Raw genomic sequence first — 16,220 nt, 5'->3', positions numbered from 1 at the left:
CCTCGAGATCCGACGTCTATCCACTGGAAATGTCAGCAGGCTAATGTCACGAGCACAAATAGGTTAGAGGGCGGAAAAGATACTTCATTTCAGTCGCCTCACCTTTTTTTTTTTTATCATAATAAAAAAACATATTTTGTTATTATGAATGATTTCGGTACGGTCATTCTCCACAATCATATGTATCGTCAGCAGGATGCTCTGATTTGGTCACATACTCACTTGATATTAATGTATGATTCCCTATAGCCCCCCTATAGTGCTCTGACAGCCCATAAGAGAACAGCATCAAGGGAGGAAAAGGCCGTGAGGGTCCTTCCTTGGAAAATACACACTGTCAGTGAGTCATTTAAAAAAAAATGGAAGCCAAGGAGTCCCCGCTGGCCATGTGGAGGAAAAAGGGGGTTTCCTGATGAAAGAAACATGAGGTCAGGGAGATCTGGACTGTTGACAAAGATGCCTCATTTCTTGAGGCCTGAAGAGGAAACCCTGCTAGGCAGTCAAGAGCAATTCACTTCACATTGATCTTTTTGTTGTGCATGATTCAAAATACATGTTGAATGGTCAAAAGGACCAGATACGGTCCACTAACAACGATTCTGATGGTTGAAAATGTCTCAAGAGATCCAATTGACCCTTTGTGACCTTTTATAGCCCCTTCTGTCAAGAGTTTTGAGATTGGGGTTCAACCTCAATATTCACAGTAACTTTAGTCTTATTTAGTAATTATTTGATAACATCTAAATTTACATAATGTTGCTGCTGACTGTTATTCTTGTGTTGAGACGACATTAAGCACTTTGTTCAGTGGTCCTCATCCTCAAACTATGACATCAAAAGATATTATTTGGGGGTTGGCGCCGAAAACCTGTGTATTGTGTCGGGTCAATTGTTTATAATACATTTAAAAATGACACCAAACTCGATGTCTGTATTGAATTCCATTGAGCTTCCATCGTCACCACACACTAAATGAGTCACTCAGGAGAATGGCTTTCAAAAAATCTTGCACTTCCACATTTCTCGGATATACAAGAGTGCAACAGGCTAATATATCCCCAAGGACAAATTAGCAATCTGAAGCTCAGTTAGCAATTACATAGTATTGAGTTTATTCTGCACAAACAATGCCTCCAAGGGAGACATATCACCACATCAGGGTAGCAGGGTAAACCAAAGCACCCCTCTGTTCCCTGGCAGGTGCATTCCTTTTAAATCACTGCTTCTTTGTTTGCAGCCATGCTTCACTGAGAGGCTGGAGACAAAAGAGCGGAGTCTTCTGCGAGTAAATCTGCCAGTTACTGAAGCATGCAAGACATACCTCGACGTTTACAGCTACAACACGGGTACAGGAGGTGTGTTTGGGAAGGAGGAGGGAAGAGGGGCACAACTGCAACATTCAACAGAGATGAAAGACAAATACAAAGGATTTATTTATACATGAGGACAAGCACAAGTATATCTATGCACACGTCTATTCACCCACAAGGAAAGTCTTTGTCATGGTCCTATACGTTCACTGAGTAGTTCAAGAGAAACACCAGGGCCATACCTGGAATTTCTCATTCCATGGCTTCTTCTTCTCTACAAACAGCTGGATTTACTGAAGATTAGTGAGGTCTAATGGCATCGTCAGTACAGCTGTGCCAAATGCAGACTGCTAGAAAAAGACCTATTATAATCTGTTAATTCCACATGCTGGACTCTGCCAAACAGAGCGGTGCCAAATTATGACAAGGAGAGCGATACACTGCCGAGGATTGAGTGTGAAACAGATTGATGGACAAGCTCGGCACCGGTTGATGCAGAGAAAACGAAGTGAGGAGCTTCACCCACGTGTCTCGCTGCACAGGTTAATGGAGCGCATTTGGGGGAAGAGTGGCATGGGACAGAATGCTGAGGGGGTGAGGGCTTCTGTCGTGCATTGAAAGGTCGCCGGCCTTGGCATGAGGATTCTTTATCTGCCTCCCAAAAAATGTCCAAGGGCATTAGATGAATGAATTATCATTCCAATCAAAACGCATGGCAGCCCCAAAATGTGCTCCCATTTATTGGTTCCGCCACTGACTGAAATCCAAAGCCCAGAGGTCAGCATAGCGCAGAGTAATCATGTCCAGATCTGAAAAGTGGAGGACGATGTGCTTCAATATTGTTATTTACATGGTGCACATTACTGACTTCATTTACCAACCCGATGCTGCCGTGTGCTTTAGTGGGAGTTCCACTGGTCACCGTGTTTTGATGAGCGGCGATTAGTGGTTTGCATGAACACATTATTCATAAGTTCCTTTTGTCAGAGCTAAATGAGATTTTCTGGTCCTGAAAAGAGGGACTTAGTGGTTCTTGACAGAATTAAAAACCAGAGACTGTGGACAGAGATTATCTCTCCCAACCCAAAATGACATGGATCAACACTGCCTCCTAGTGGCAACAGCTGTAGTGCATCTGATTTACAATACCAGAAAACCAGAAAACCAAATTACACATCGCAAATAACAGAACCCATTTATATATTTTTACTTTGACTATATTAATGTAGTAGTCAGTCATAGAGAAATCACTCAATGAAATGAAGGAAAATGGTATTTTTGAGATGCCATACATGCATTATGGGGCACACATTGATAAAAGAATGGTCACAATTGAAGCAACTGATGCAGAGATAGTAGTCAAGCTCCAAAAACACTGGATCCTACACTTCCCATAATGCAACTCAATAGCCTCTTTTAGAATGTACCCTGCCTCCTAAATTCTTTTAAACACCACAACTTCAGCTTGTGAAACAGGCTTTGTGTTAAGCCAAAGCTGAACTAACCCTGATGACAAAAGTTTGGAAAGCAAATAAATGTAACTTAATGTGTAAAATAAACAACAACAACAACAAGCAGAGAAAATTCAATTTGCAAGAAAAAATGTTTATTCCTTGTAAACCTCACAGAGCGAGAGCACAGCCAAGGTCAGACCTGGGGAAAAACAGAGCAGTGACTGTGGGCATAGAAAACAAAAAAAACAACAAAACACTTCTCTATACTCTCAACAATCAGTTGAGCGAACAACTGACTGAACTGTCATTTTCACAACATTTTTTTTTTTCTTCCCCAGGAACCAACGACAGCAATCTGAGCGAAAAGAAGAAAACAAAGAAAGAAAAGCGTCTCCATGTACAGTCGGTGAAAACCACGCGCACAACAATGACCATTTCAGATGAGGGTGAAAACCACATCGGACTTTAGAGATTCTCTCCCTGCAGGAAAAAACAACAATACCAGCAGAAACAGGAGGGAGGGAAGCTGCTTTAGAAACAGCCGCCTCCCCCAAACAGTTGCAAATACTGTAACATTCACAAAAAGAAATGTGACTTTCTAGTCCCTTACTTTTAACTACACAGTCTACTACGAACAGGTGACCGCTTTCTCTACCTGCTTAACAGACAACTTTCATGGACTGATAGTCAACTGGATATTTGACGAACACGTCAGCCAATGTATTTGCAGTACATTCTTGAACACTGTACTTCGAGGAAACCAGCATTCCCAGTCTTGGCACACAAACTGAAGAGGATTCATTAAATAAAATCATTTATCCGTTATATTAAAGTTGGCATTTTTCAAGAGCTTTGTTTACATTGCACAGTCCATCTTTACGGTTTTTCCCTTTCTAACAGCGAGTGTTTTCTACAGTGCATCTTTTAATTGGGGAATCAAAAACAATAAGGGGGGGGGGGGGGGGGGGGGGGGGTGCAGCAGCTAAACCGAGGGATTTGGGGGTTTAACAGCAGCAGAGATGAGCTTCTGTGGGCGGACGTGTAAACAGCAGACTCTGTGGTGGGCAACATCGTGTCGCCATACTGAACAGGCAAATAGGAGTACAATGAATCAGGTGCAGTCTACCGTATCCGTTAATGTGACTTACTTAAAAGGGGGCAGAGCCACCCTCACGTGGACACGATGGAGCAGCTGCTCTACCGGTGTGGACGCTGGTAGAGAGCCCAAAAGCCAAATCAGCAACTGAAGGCAACTTTGTCCCACTTCACCAGGAGAGGTCAAACTCTGATCCTGTCCAGCTGAGCCAGATGTGTCACAACTAATTCATCAGGGTCGGGCCGCATCTCATTACTCACTTTCTGTCCTCAACTCAAGGCACTGTGATCATGACAACCGATGAAAGACTATGCAGAGTACTGAGAAGCCGGTCCACCTGTAGAACACACGCACACGCACACTCACGCGCACACACACACACTTCTGTTACTTTCCTCAACTCAAAAACTCACTTCAGGACTAACTTTAGGAGCTGCTTGGGTTCATATCATTTTAAGGTCTATGTTTCTGCTCATAACACAATATATTTTTCCAACTTGTTGCAATCAACACTTGAATCTTTAAAGAGTGAACAAATAGAACCACACAATATACTTAAAAAAAAAAAAAAGAAGATTTACCACCATACCTCAAAGCAGCTGAAATCAGGGTTCATTTGGTGCCTTAAAAAATAAATTACAACAAAACAAGGGGTGAGAGTCTGTGCCAACTGTGCACTACATTCCTCAGGTTGTACAGATGTCGCCAGACTATTTTGGGAGAAAACAATCCGTCAAAAGAAATTGAGATTCAAGTCAGGCTGCATGACGGCACGATAAAGGAGAACTCGGTTTAGGAGGCAAAAATCAACCTAAAGTAAGAAGGAAGCTATTCCCCAGGTAACCGGAGGCAGGTGGATGCATTGGGGGGGGGGCAACACCCTTGAGATGAAGATACATACCCGATTCTGTGAGGTTTCACTAGACACAAAAAAAAAAAAAACTGCGACTTCCTAGTTGACATGTGATGTCCGTTTAAAGTTTTTTTTGTCTTTTGTTTTAACTACAACAAATACAGTCACAATACAACATCCTTCTGACCTGGCGAGGAGAAAAATAAAAAAAAATGGAGAAAAAAACAACAACAACCTATCAGCCGCAGACGTGCTGCGCAGATTGGAAGGTGGGAAATAAAAATGACGGGGAGGATGGAGGCGGGACGAAGCGTTCACTTTTTGAGGGGCTGGTAGACGGAGGCGTTGGGGTCGAGGCCGGAGGGATTGGTGTCCATGAACTTGGAGGAGTAGTGGGGGGTCACGGGGCTCATGCTGCTGGTGTCGGCTGTGTAGGAGATGCTGGGCATGACGGCCATCACTTCGGCTATCTTCTGCTTCAGATCTTTTATCTCCTGGTCCTTCTGCAGGATCTGACCTGAACACAGACAAACCAACGGGTCAGCATGAGCACGCCTGCACAATCTCTTTTTAAATAAATACGCCGAGCACGGCAATCAGACCGACCTTGCGCTATCTCCAGCTGTCTCTTCGCGTCTCCCAGCGCAGAGAAGAGGTCCAGCTTGATCCTGGTCTCTGCGCTCAGACTGTTCTCCAGGTGCTGGGTCTTGTCCTGCATGGCTGACAGCGCCGACATCAGCACCTCTGTGTCTTTTTCATTCTCCTTATATTTATGAAGCTCCTGCGAGAGAACAGATACAGTCAGGGTCGAGTCAGGAGGGGACTGTCCTGTGATTGGACGCTTTAGCAAAACTGGTGACAGAGCAAATGTGATTCATTGTCATAACTGATGTGAACTCCATTTCATTCAGTGCTGCATGAAGGACAAATGGAGGTTCCCCTGTACGACCTACAGTAGCTCTGGGGCACTAGCACTGGGGTGGGGCTCTGAGAAACGCTCGCTCATGATACAGACATACGCTTGTTGGATCTTTTTCTGCACCACTTCTGTCTTTTTTGTGAAGCTTTGTCACACTTATTGAGACACTTTGTCTCACACTAGCTATATTTGCGTGCAGTGACAAAAGCAGAACTGGCATTGTACACAAGACAACGCGCGATAGGGTTCACATTTCAGGAATCCAAGCTTTCACGAATCGCTGAGCAGAAACAAAAAGCTTCTGAATAAATTGCTTGAAGTTTGAAATCCTACGCTGTAACCCCGGCTACTGCAGCTAGCATAACAGCATTACACGTGACCAAATGAACGAGACGAGTGCATTCAAACGCAACAATACCGGAGAAACTTTACTGCGCTTGATGGTGACAGTTCAGATAAACACTTAAAATAATAATACAAATTAAAAAAACCTTACCTGAACTTTCAATTCCAGCTCTCTGATCTGGTCCTCCTTTAGCTTGATATCCATTGTTAGTTTTTTACACTCTGTTTCTAATTCAGTGATTCTCCGCCGCAGCGTGTCTGTGCACTCCCCTCTGAAAAAAGCATATTGGATTTATTATAACAACAGACCATAACTTAAAAGAAACGAGCGACAAGTCAGCGGTGAAGTGGTCAGATGAGCCCCTACCTGGATGCTGCTGCTAGTGCTACCGCTCTGGCTGCTGTGGCCTCCTCTAACTTCTTCCGCTTCTTTTCGTCTGCGAGCTGTTTCTCGGCGGTGCCTCGGGCCTCCTGCTCTGCTTTGAGCCTCTTCTCCAGTTGGCCCACGGCCTGTTTGTCCTTTTGCTTTGCTTGCACAGCATTATGGAGCCTGCAAGTGCACAGAAAACACACAAATAAACAAGGAGGAAACACTGCTCTCTCCCTACAGCCTTCATTCATGACAATAAGGGCTTATTGTCATGCCAATGACAATGCCAATGACCCAGTTATTAGTGATCCGAAATCAAAAAAGGATCTCTTATGTGACTTTGCTTTATCACAAACGAATAGCGGCCCCACTCACTTGTTCTGCAGCAGCTCATTCTCCTGGCGCAGTTGGCCCAGCTCGGTGCGTATGGTGCGCTCAGCGCTGCCCAACGAGCCGATCTGGCTGCGCAGGTCCTGCTCAACCTGCCGGCTGGCCTGCAGGTCGGCCTTCAACTTCTTCACATCCTGCTCCAACCTGTCCCGGGGTGGGAGAATGAACAGAGCATGATTTATATACTGGTGTTTCACATATACAGTACATCAACACATGTAGGCTGTCATGGACACATAAATCCAGATCTTGTGGCCTAACGGTCCGCCCATGGATTACACACACACGTCCCAGACCACGGTAGCAGGAAAGCAGTCCCTGAATTATTACTGCAGCCAAAGTATGGTCATATTCAAGCCATATAAATAAAATAACAATGAAAACTACACATTTACTTTATGCTTCCGAGTGTTGGCCTTCATTCTGAATTGAAAGCGGGTTGAAGGAAGCTTCATAATAATTTCTATGTTCTACTCTGAAGACAGATTATCATCAGTCCGAGTCAAACTTTCAGCATAACTCAAAGCGTCATTTCTAAGAGCCTTCATATTTCCTTCCACCAAACCTACACTAAACCCACTTTAACACCTGAAAGACGATCCGTTATTAAATCATAATTCTAATGTGTTTTTTTTTAATCACTCAGCCCAATTGAATGCCACCAGCAAGAGACCCTCTTAACAACCATCTGTTTGCAATATGTGTTTTCACAACTGAGGATGTCACAGACGGATTGTTTTGATGGATCTGTTTAGGCTCGGCACTCTGGTGCACTTCATAAACCCCCCCCCCCCCCCCCCCCCCCGCCACAGGTCAGCTGTGTTTTCCTAATGCAGAGCTCCTCGGCTCTCAAACATTTGGTACCAGGACCAAGGGGGATCTGCATTTGCTCTCAGAATAGTTATTTTTAGTTAGTGTATTTGTTAGTATAGCGTAGTCGTAATGAGCATGTGTCTGGATGAACACGTCTGTGTCCGAGCGTGCACTTCTTACCTCACTAGTGCTTCCGGCTTGCTCAGCTGGTTGTTGGGGATGCAGTTGTCGGTGGGATCCCTGTGGGAGCCGCCCGTCGTCCCCTTCCCCACCGCCAGCTTGTGCTTCTTCTCGTTCTTCCCCGAGGAAGAGGAGGATGCCGGCGCGGAGGAGGGCACGCTGCCGTTGGTGGCGCTGTGGCCGCGGGGCGAGGAGTTGAGCGTCGCGGCGTTGCTGCTGGCGTTTTTGTAGTTTTTGGAGGAGGACGAGGACGAGGAGGAGCAAGAGGAATTGTTGTCCTCTTTGAGCAACAGGTTCTCCGTGCTGCCCAGCTCTGTGGTCAGTCTCTTGTTGTTCATATGGTTCTCCATATACTCCATCTCTTGGAGTTTAGAGTCCACTGACGATGGCAGGATGCTGTTGCTGTTGTGCTGCTTTTTAGCCTCCCCGCCGCCGCCCTTTCCCTCTTTCCCTTTTTCCCTATACTCTAACTCCGGCAGTGCTGCCGATGTCTTTTTATTGGCTGGGGCGCCATTCTGTGACACTGGAGGCGTGTCTACTTCAGATATTCCTTTAGTAGCTGCTGCTGCTGCTGCTGCTGCTGCCGCTGCTGCTGCGCGAATAAAAAGGGGGGAAGTGAAGGAGATATACATTATTTATGAACCGTGACTTTATGTGAGCAGCGACTGTGAGGAGTCACACGTTGGTTGGTTAAGTGCTACTTGAGTGAAATGACCTGACTTTGCCTATGACTGCACAACAAAACCACAACGCTGCGTTGCATTTCAAGTGATCTATTTTTCTCGTATTGGTTGGCTGGTGGAAAAATCTTTTTGCCGGCTGCAATTTTGACAATCCTCCACCAACGTCTTGCTCTGCGAGCTCCATTCAAATCTCTGCCTAATCCCACCCAATGAGCAGAGCTTCTTGATCATTATGTGATGTGGTGTGTTTGTTTAAACTGCGAGGCAGGTTTACACCTTCAACCACAGACTTTGGCTGGCGAGGCAAATGCTGCAAATGTACGTTGGACAAGACTCGTTACAAACCAACACAAACTTGATACGAGCCTGGTTGTGATTGAAAACACAGTACCACTTCCAGGTTCCATGTTTATTGCCAAAATCCATTAAATCATATGAAGAGGACTCAAAATATCTTAGGAAGTGTTTCTCCTGGACTTAAATAAATCAAATAATGGGATGTATTTTGTTCAGTCCTAGTAGATGTTGTATGCAAGTCTCACATTTCCTGACTGACACACACACACACACACACACACACACACACACACACACACACACACACACACACACACACACACACACACACACACACACACACACACACACACACACACACACACACACACACACACACACACACACACACACAGTATGTGTGTTTGATTCTTACCGTCCTCTGCCTCTCGCTCTTGCCTCTGGAGCATCTGTTGCTCTGGAGGCAGGGCCTGCTGCAGAAGCTGCATGTAAAACTCATTCTCCTTCTGTACCTCCTTCTGCTTCCGAAGGCGCATCTTATAGCTCACGTAGCTCTTGAAGCCGAAGCCCAGCGTGACCACCGGGTAGCCAATGCTACGGAGATGGACACAAGAAGTACACTCATAAGTGTACTGTTGGGTCGGAGCGATTTGGCGTCACGGCTGGTGTGATCCCATCCCAGGATGGTCTCTAGTTATTGCAGCTCAACTTCACGGTAAAACACAGGTTAGCACAGACAAAATCAGCTTGAAGCTCTTCGGGGTTCATGTCTCTCTTAGCCTAATACACAGACCCTAAACTGTAGAGGTGCTACTTTAAACCTCTTTCAGGATTGTTATTAAATATGTAGAGTCTAGTGGAGAATCCAAGAGAAACTGTTTTTTTGTGTGTTTTTTCTTTTTTCTTTCAATGTACACAGAAATCTTTAGCAAACAGTTTTCTGTGGCGCAAAAAACTGCGTTTGGCCGAGGCAGAGCAAACGTCTCCACACTTCCTACTTGTACAATAAGGCATATTTAAGTGCATTTATTAAGTTCTACCTGGTTTATACAGAACAGGTGGCTCACCAGTGTGCAGCAAAAGGACGACACAAGTCCACGTGGAAATTCTTCAGGTCTTTGAATCTGACGGCCGCCTCTATGTACACAAAGAGTATCCATAGAGACACGGTGGGGAGACAGACACCTCTCTCTGAAACAAAAACGCAGGACAAAGATGTTAGAAATGGGCATTGAACCTCCTGAATTGTGTCCATTGCAATGAGTACCAAAAACTGGCAAAGTTGGAACCGAGTGCTTGGTCATTGTTTACTTATATTTTCATAACTGCTTAAATCTTTATTTTATGTTGTATTCAGGCAAAGTTCTTTAATGTCCGTCTGTGTTACAACAAGGCGCCTGAGCTCATCTTTGTGACAGAAAACAATTTTGAAGAAAATATGGACACACATTTCCTTTTATAAATCCCCAAATCAACCTGTAAATGTGTGCATGTAGTTCAGCCTCACATCCCGCCCTCTACACGCCCACATTCAATGGTCAACGCAAAGCACCTGATCAGTTTTGATGCATAGCAATCAGCTGCTGGTCAGTGCTTCTTTAAGGTGAATCCAAGAAGAAGACCAAGAAAAGTTTCGTTTTACACAGAAGATCAGCTGTTTCTGGATGAAGGGCTCCCTGAACACTCGTTCCCTCCTAATTCTTCCATTTACGCGGTACTAACAATGTCGGTGCCAGAGTATCTATCGCGCAGCATTACCAGTGTCACCGCACTGTTTATGTTTGCAGCATTCAGACTAACTGCTTTCAAAGTGATCACGACAATCAGTGGCATCCACCACTCTGATTAAAACTGATTATTTATTCATTTATGTTTTCTTATGGCGTTGTGATGAGGAGAGCAGTCACTGGCTTTATTTCCACACTTTGCTAATTCACACAATCCCTATGTGCAGGTGGTGACGATTTGCCAGGTGAGGTGACTGGAGATGGTGTGTGCATCTGTCCCATCTGTTAATAAAGTTGTGCGCACCGCAGCGATTCTACTCACAAATACCACATGAAAACTGAGATCGTACTTGGAGATGTATGCACAGTATTAGATTATTTGCTCCACAGCTGACCACAAGTGTTGGTAGTTTAGCCCTCTCCTCTGCGCTAAAGACAGCGCTGAGTAAAGATTAAGCAAAATTCCATTTAAAAAGGTTTGAGTTGATTTTTATCTTTTACACTTGAAACAGTGTTTATGGAATAGTTATAGCTAACTAGTACACGCACCAATAACACTGCTGGTTTGAATGTTTATGATAAAGAGGATCTATAAGTGCAATGTAACGTGTGATATGAAGCGAAGTTAAAAGTGTGAGAGGCATCATTATACGTGTAATGAAGCCGCTCAATTCACCACCTGCGTTGCCAGTTTCCCGTGTCTCCAAAAGGTTTGTAGGCATGAGTCAGTGTTTCCGTGCAGGTGCGCACATTCTCCCGGCAACTTTGTTTTTATGGATCACTACTTTTGCGTGGGAAGTGGCGGGCGCCTCTTTTAGGCCCTATTTTGTCCGTACAAATGAGACCTGTGTAGACCATCATTCTACACAAACCTTTAACTTCTCTACACCTTAATAAAGTCTTTATGGACCCACCATTATCACTGAACGCACTGGGTGGTAAGAACACAGACACTACCCCCATAGTCTCCTTGAATGCAATAAACAGCGAGAACATTTCCCCAGCAGGCTGTGGAGTGGTCAGAGGTATTAATACTACAGTGAATATCACTGGGGAGTGAAGCGACTGGGGACCACTGTGCTGCTCCCTCCCCCAACTGGCACTAGGATTTCCATCTGACACCTGGCCTTTGGTCAACGCAGGGGGATACCACTAAATCAGACTGACAGCTAATCCGCAGAGTGCAGCTCGCTTACACAATATTCTAAGAAGCAAGTCTATTTGTAAAAAAAACAAACACAACACAATGTGCATGGGAACTGCACCACACTTTTCACACCTGGTTTTCCTCCGAAGCACAAAGTGGAAGAACAAAACCAAATAGTGCCAGTTCTAAGAATGTGTGTGTGGTCTGTGACTTGAAAGAATGATCTATCTCAGCCCATCTTGTAAATACGCAGACGGCTTCTTCCTTCCTTCTTTTTTGAATTGTTAAACAGAAATAATCTAGACGCAAATGAGAGGAACGTTAAGAGCAGGAGCCCCGTTAATCACAGACATTATCCAGAGTTTATACCAACAAATATCGAGACACCTACACGTGGGAGGGCCTTACCTGTGTGCCAAACATACTGCACCCAGACATAAGTACTGGCAGCGAAGAATAGCCATTGCACTGGGATGAATAGGAGGCAAATGATGTCCGAGGTAAACGCCACACACACAAAGAATACTGAGAAGGCCTGGAGGAGAGAGGAGACGTGGTTAAGATCATGATAAACCAGCAACATATGCAGCAAGGACAGACGTAGGTTGTTGTTTGTGCTCGTTAATATTTCATGCTTGAAACCTAAAACATTGTGACAACACAAAGAAAAAAGGAAACGCTTTCAGGCCAACAACAAGCCTTAAGATGTTGAGACGCCTGTTCACAGAAGGGCTGGCTACCAAATCTTAATCCGCTATAATGGGAGTGATCTCGTTCTGGGTGATGCAACACTACGTTTCATTGTTGAATTATAGCACCATGAATGGTAATGCGAATATAACATTTTTGTTTCTCCTTTTCTGCATCGCTGTGAGACACAGACACACCAACAAACACACACACAATGCATTTCAATGAGAACACGCTGTACAGCATCAATAATGGACCCACGGCAAAATGAAACTATGATAAGATTAACATTACCGTACAAACTTTAGATACCAGGAATACTAATAACGTGCAAGCCTGATCAAATCTGATGACCTTGTTTGCTGCCTCATAGCATCAGAACTGACGGACTGACTGAAAGATGAAACGTCTTTGAATCAAAGCTGACATATGTTAAGTTTATATCTGATACACAACACTACAGCAATAAGTTATTTACATTTAGGTCGAAGCATTTTGACAGACGATGCAGTGAAACGACGGGTTCTGTAGTGTGAGAGACATCTTCACTTTGTGCACGTGTCGGCGAATAAACATTTGTGGTGAATGACAAACAGTGGTTCGACTTTTGATCTTTCAGGTTGAGCCTGATTTTGGATCCAATTATTACTTTGGACACAAAGATGCACTACTATGTGTACTAATGTTTCCTTTCATCTCACCGCACTGCTATCTAGCTACTGTTTAACTGCTTCTTGGTCACATGACATTAAGAAATCAAGTTACTGCAGAAGGGCCACAATGACCTGGTTACTTAACTTCACACGTAAATGCAGAGACGGTGACAGCAGCACCATGGTGCTGATAATCTAAGTCTGTCTGCACTTGCTTGTTTTAGTGCAATATCTAAAAGTTGAGTGGTGAACAGAAAAACAAAACAAGAAGTGGCTATGCTCTTTCGTCACTTATAGGGAATCATAATAAATATAAGGACACAGCCACTCACCAGCCCCTGGTATCTAAAGGAGTCGTATACACTCCGGATGAAGAGCCAGAATGGCCAGAGGTACTCAAACCTGAACTCTAGTACAAAGTCTGCAAGTAGCACCAGTGCCCACACCACCAGGAACTTCAGGTACAGGAAGGTACTGAAAACGATAAGAAACATTTGATTACACAAAATGTTTTGGTACTTTATATTGGCAATGATGATTTGTGTTAACAAGAATGGGAGTCGTATTTAACAGTCAATATGTGGCAAACCATCAAAACAGATTCTGCTTTATTATAAGTGCGTGTGTGTGTGAGAATCAAGTGACGGTTGCACCGTCTGGCACCTTTTGCTGCTGTTCAACAGATGAAATGCCTGTGTGCATTGCACTTATTATAAGTGGCAGATGTTATAAAATGTAACTGCATATATACAGAACAAGTACGCAGAAATGTAAGAGACTTGTGAAGACATTCTGGAAGAGGTCCACGTACATAATGTGACGTGTTCTTCTGTGATGATGCTTTGAACATTTGGACATGGCAACCGTGCCAAACTACGATATGTACTTTTCTCAAGTGTGGTGGGCATTACATTTACTCACAGAAGGTGTTCATTTATTGCCGCTTCTTTCCTAGTGTCACAATTCAACTCAAATTTGATACAATAGATACATTTGATCGCAGTTGACATTTTTATGACACAGTAGGGGTGTCCTTTGATCTGAAAGCATGGCTGTTTTGTGATGGGTCAGCTGCTCAATAATTCAAGTACTGCCCCACATCTCTACGTCTGGATGCCACGTGTGAGACAAGGTGCCTCTAATGTTTGGTCTATGAGATACATGGGATGTCACATAGAGCTAACTGTTCGGACCTGTCAGATGTGGCTGTGAAGGACAACTAAGCAACTTTTAAGTTGTCTGAATAGCGAAACACGAGGTCTTCAGAAGTCAGACAAACGGCCTGCAGCCAACTCGTGTTTACAGTGAACGTTAGCATATGTTACGCCTTTACTGGAGATGTAAGGCGCATGTGGTGAGGTTAGAAATAACCAGACAGCTGGAGTTGTGCTAGCTAACGTAAGTTACCCCAGCTAACAGGGAAGCTGCTAAGTTTGACACGGCTAGCAGGTGACAACTGACGTCAGCAGACGGTAGATAGTCAGTGTTGTTGAAGAAGTGTCGAAGGACACCGTGCAGCTTATTAGAAACAGTAACGTTGCTATGAAAGAGACCCTGTGACATGGTGCAAAACAGGCTGTTTTGGGGCCTAGCGCTATGACTAGCTTAACAGCTAACGTTACCTGCTTATGTACGAAAACATCCCGCTAGCATACGCTATGCTACCACTAGAAGCTAGCTAGGGTAATAAGCTAGCTAGCGTTGGCAGTCCATTGATATCAGTAGAGACGTTAGGAAGCTCCACGTTATGCAGCTATCAAGCGGAAAACACCCCCATTCATTGCCCCCCATTGTTGTCGTGAGGAGGACCCCTCGGTCGGGCTGCACATAAGTTACCTGCCGTATATACCCTCAGTGATTCGGTTCCGTTTTAACGGCCGTCGGAGTTTGCTGCAGTCCGCATTGCGCCGCTTCATCCTCCTCCCCTTGGCTTTGGCCTTCGAGTAACCACTGTAATCTTATCCAGTTTTCTTGTGTATACGGACAAATATAATAAATGAAGTGCCTGCGGTATATGTCGCTGTTATTATTTCCCCCCAGTGGAAACAAAGAAATAAATAAAGGACTCTATTCGGGAACCTCCTCTTTTTCTGTTAGCGCAGACTCAATAAGCCCAGACCGCGCTGTGCTTTACGTGCGTCCACTTGTCAGACGGCTGGTATATCCAATCAACTCTATCCGCCGAGGCCTATCTCTTTGACGGATCCAGAGATGAGCCATTGACGTTGCACCGTGGCCGGTCGCTCAGGTCTCCTACACCAAAGAGAACAGAGGAGCGCGAGGGTGGGACACTGTGTATGGAAACGTCTGCTCGTAACCAATCAGATTGTTGTGGACTAATCGGACATCGCTGATTGACCAATGTGCTGACCGCGGAGGCGGGGTTTTTTCTTAGAGGTTTTTGCCTTCGGTTTATTATAGGCAGAAAATATGCAGTCTTTAGGACAAAATTCCCTTTGTGCGAGGTACAAAACAGCCCCTCCAGCATACGGGGTTATGTATATCAGTCCCTTTGTTTGGGGTTCATTGACAGACCTGACCCAAGGCCTTGTGCGCCAAAGCTTCTATGTTTTGTTACCAGCTTGAAATATGTGCGTGTAGTGGACGCGCGCAGGTGCGTTTGACTGAAAGTGTGGCTTGCATTTGTCGTTGCTTTTTATGTGATGAACTTTGCCCCGATATTTTTATTTACCATTGCCTTCATGACCAAAACAAAGTGTCATTATAAATATATAAGAAGAAGAGGGTTATTTTTAAAGATGTATGGCCAAAACCGAAGTGAAATAATGTATACAAATACAATTGACAACTATTTACTGTGCGATCTGTATTATTTCATGTCATACATATTTTGGGATTGTCAATTAGCCAATTAATGCTAACTCTCTCGATGTTGTCTAAATATGGTACTATTATAGGCAAATAATGCTGCATTTTGGTCTGTTACTCTTCTTGTAAACAGCATTTTTAAAAGTAGCAAAATATATTTAAATTTAATTCAGTTATCTTTCATGACCTCAATCCATTTGTGATTTGGGGCTGCATTGTTTGGTGTCTGTCTGAAATGACTAAAGCGTCATTGCCTGGGTCCAGACCTGTGAATCAACCCACTCCACCGAGTTGTAACATGTTTACGATTCTGTCCGATATCAGGCAAGGCTTGTCAGTCAAAGACCAGTTCTTGCCAAGCAGCTGATAAATACGAAAAGATGTGCATGTGTTCAGGGTTGCGCCCTGCCCAAAGCGCTGGGGCTTACACTTGCATCAGTTGGAATAGCAGTGCGCAGGGAACG

At 44.3% G+C, this 16,220-nt stretch overlaps 1 protein-coding gene across 2 annotated transcripts; it reads right to left on the bottom strand.

Moving 5' to 3' along the window:
- Window positions 1–2,900: 2,900 nt before the first annotated feature.
- On the bottom strand, window positions 2,901–14,984 carry maco1b (macoilin 1b). 2 transcript variants are annotated; one of them, XM_079175328.1, is made up of 11 exons: window positions 14,764–14,984; window positions 13,260–13,401; window positions 11,993–12,119; window positions 9,778–9,901; window positions 9,126–9,304; window positions 7,731–8,322; window positions 6,723–6,881; window positions 6,345–6,527; window positions 6,129–6,249; window positions 5,320–5,494; window positions 2,901–5,230 (listed from the first exon to the last, which is right to left on the bottom strand). In XM_079175328.1, exons 1-11 carry the CDS (start codon window positions 14,841–14,843, stop codon window positions 5,028–5,030), a joined length of 2,085 nt encoding a protein of 694 aa, XP_079031454.1. In that variant the 5' UTR covers window positions 14,844–14,984; the 3' UTR covers window positions 2,901–5,027. The 2 variants fall into 2 exon arrangements, with proteins under 2 accessions (XP_079031454.1, XP_079031453.1); XM_079175327.1 differs by having other exon boundaries at window positions 7,731–8,319.
- Between the last annotated feature and the right edge of the window lie 1,236 nt (window positions 14,985–16,220).

Source organism: Pholis gunnellus (genome assembly GCF_910591455.1).
Source record: "Pholis gunnellus genome assembly, chromosome: 15".
In the NCBI taxonomy this organism is placed as follows: domain Eukaryota; kingdom Metazoa; phylum Chordata; class Actinopteri; order Perciformes; family Pholidae; genus Pholis; species Pholis gunnellus.
This window is presented reverse-complemented; position numbering and strand designations above follow the sequence as displayed.

What these genes read in the sequence shown, in the direction of transcription:
- maco1b (XM_079175328.1), bottom strand. Translation starts at nt 14,843, where the DNA reads ATGAAGCGGCGCAATGCGGACTGCAGCAAACTCCGACGGCCGTTAAAA. An exon ending in CCTTTAGATACCAGGGGCTG is followed by an intron (nt 12,120 to 13,259) that starts GTGAGTGGCTGT and finishes TCTCTCCTCCAG; the next exon opens with GCCTTCTCAGTATTCTTTGT. An exon ending in ACAGCTGGAGATAGCGCAAG is followed by an intron (nt 5,231 to 5,319) that starts GTCGGTCTGATT and finishes GTCTGTGTTCAG; the next exon opens with GTCAGATCCTGCAGAAGGAC.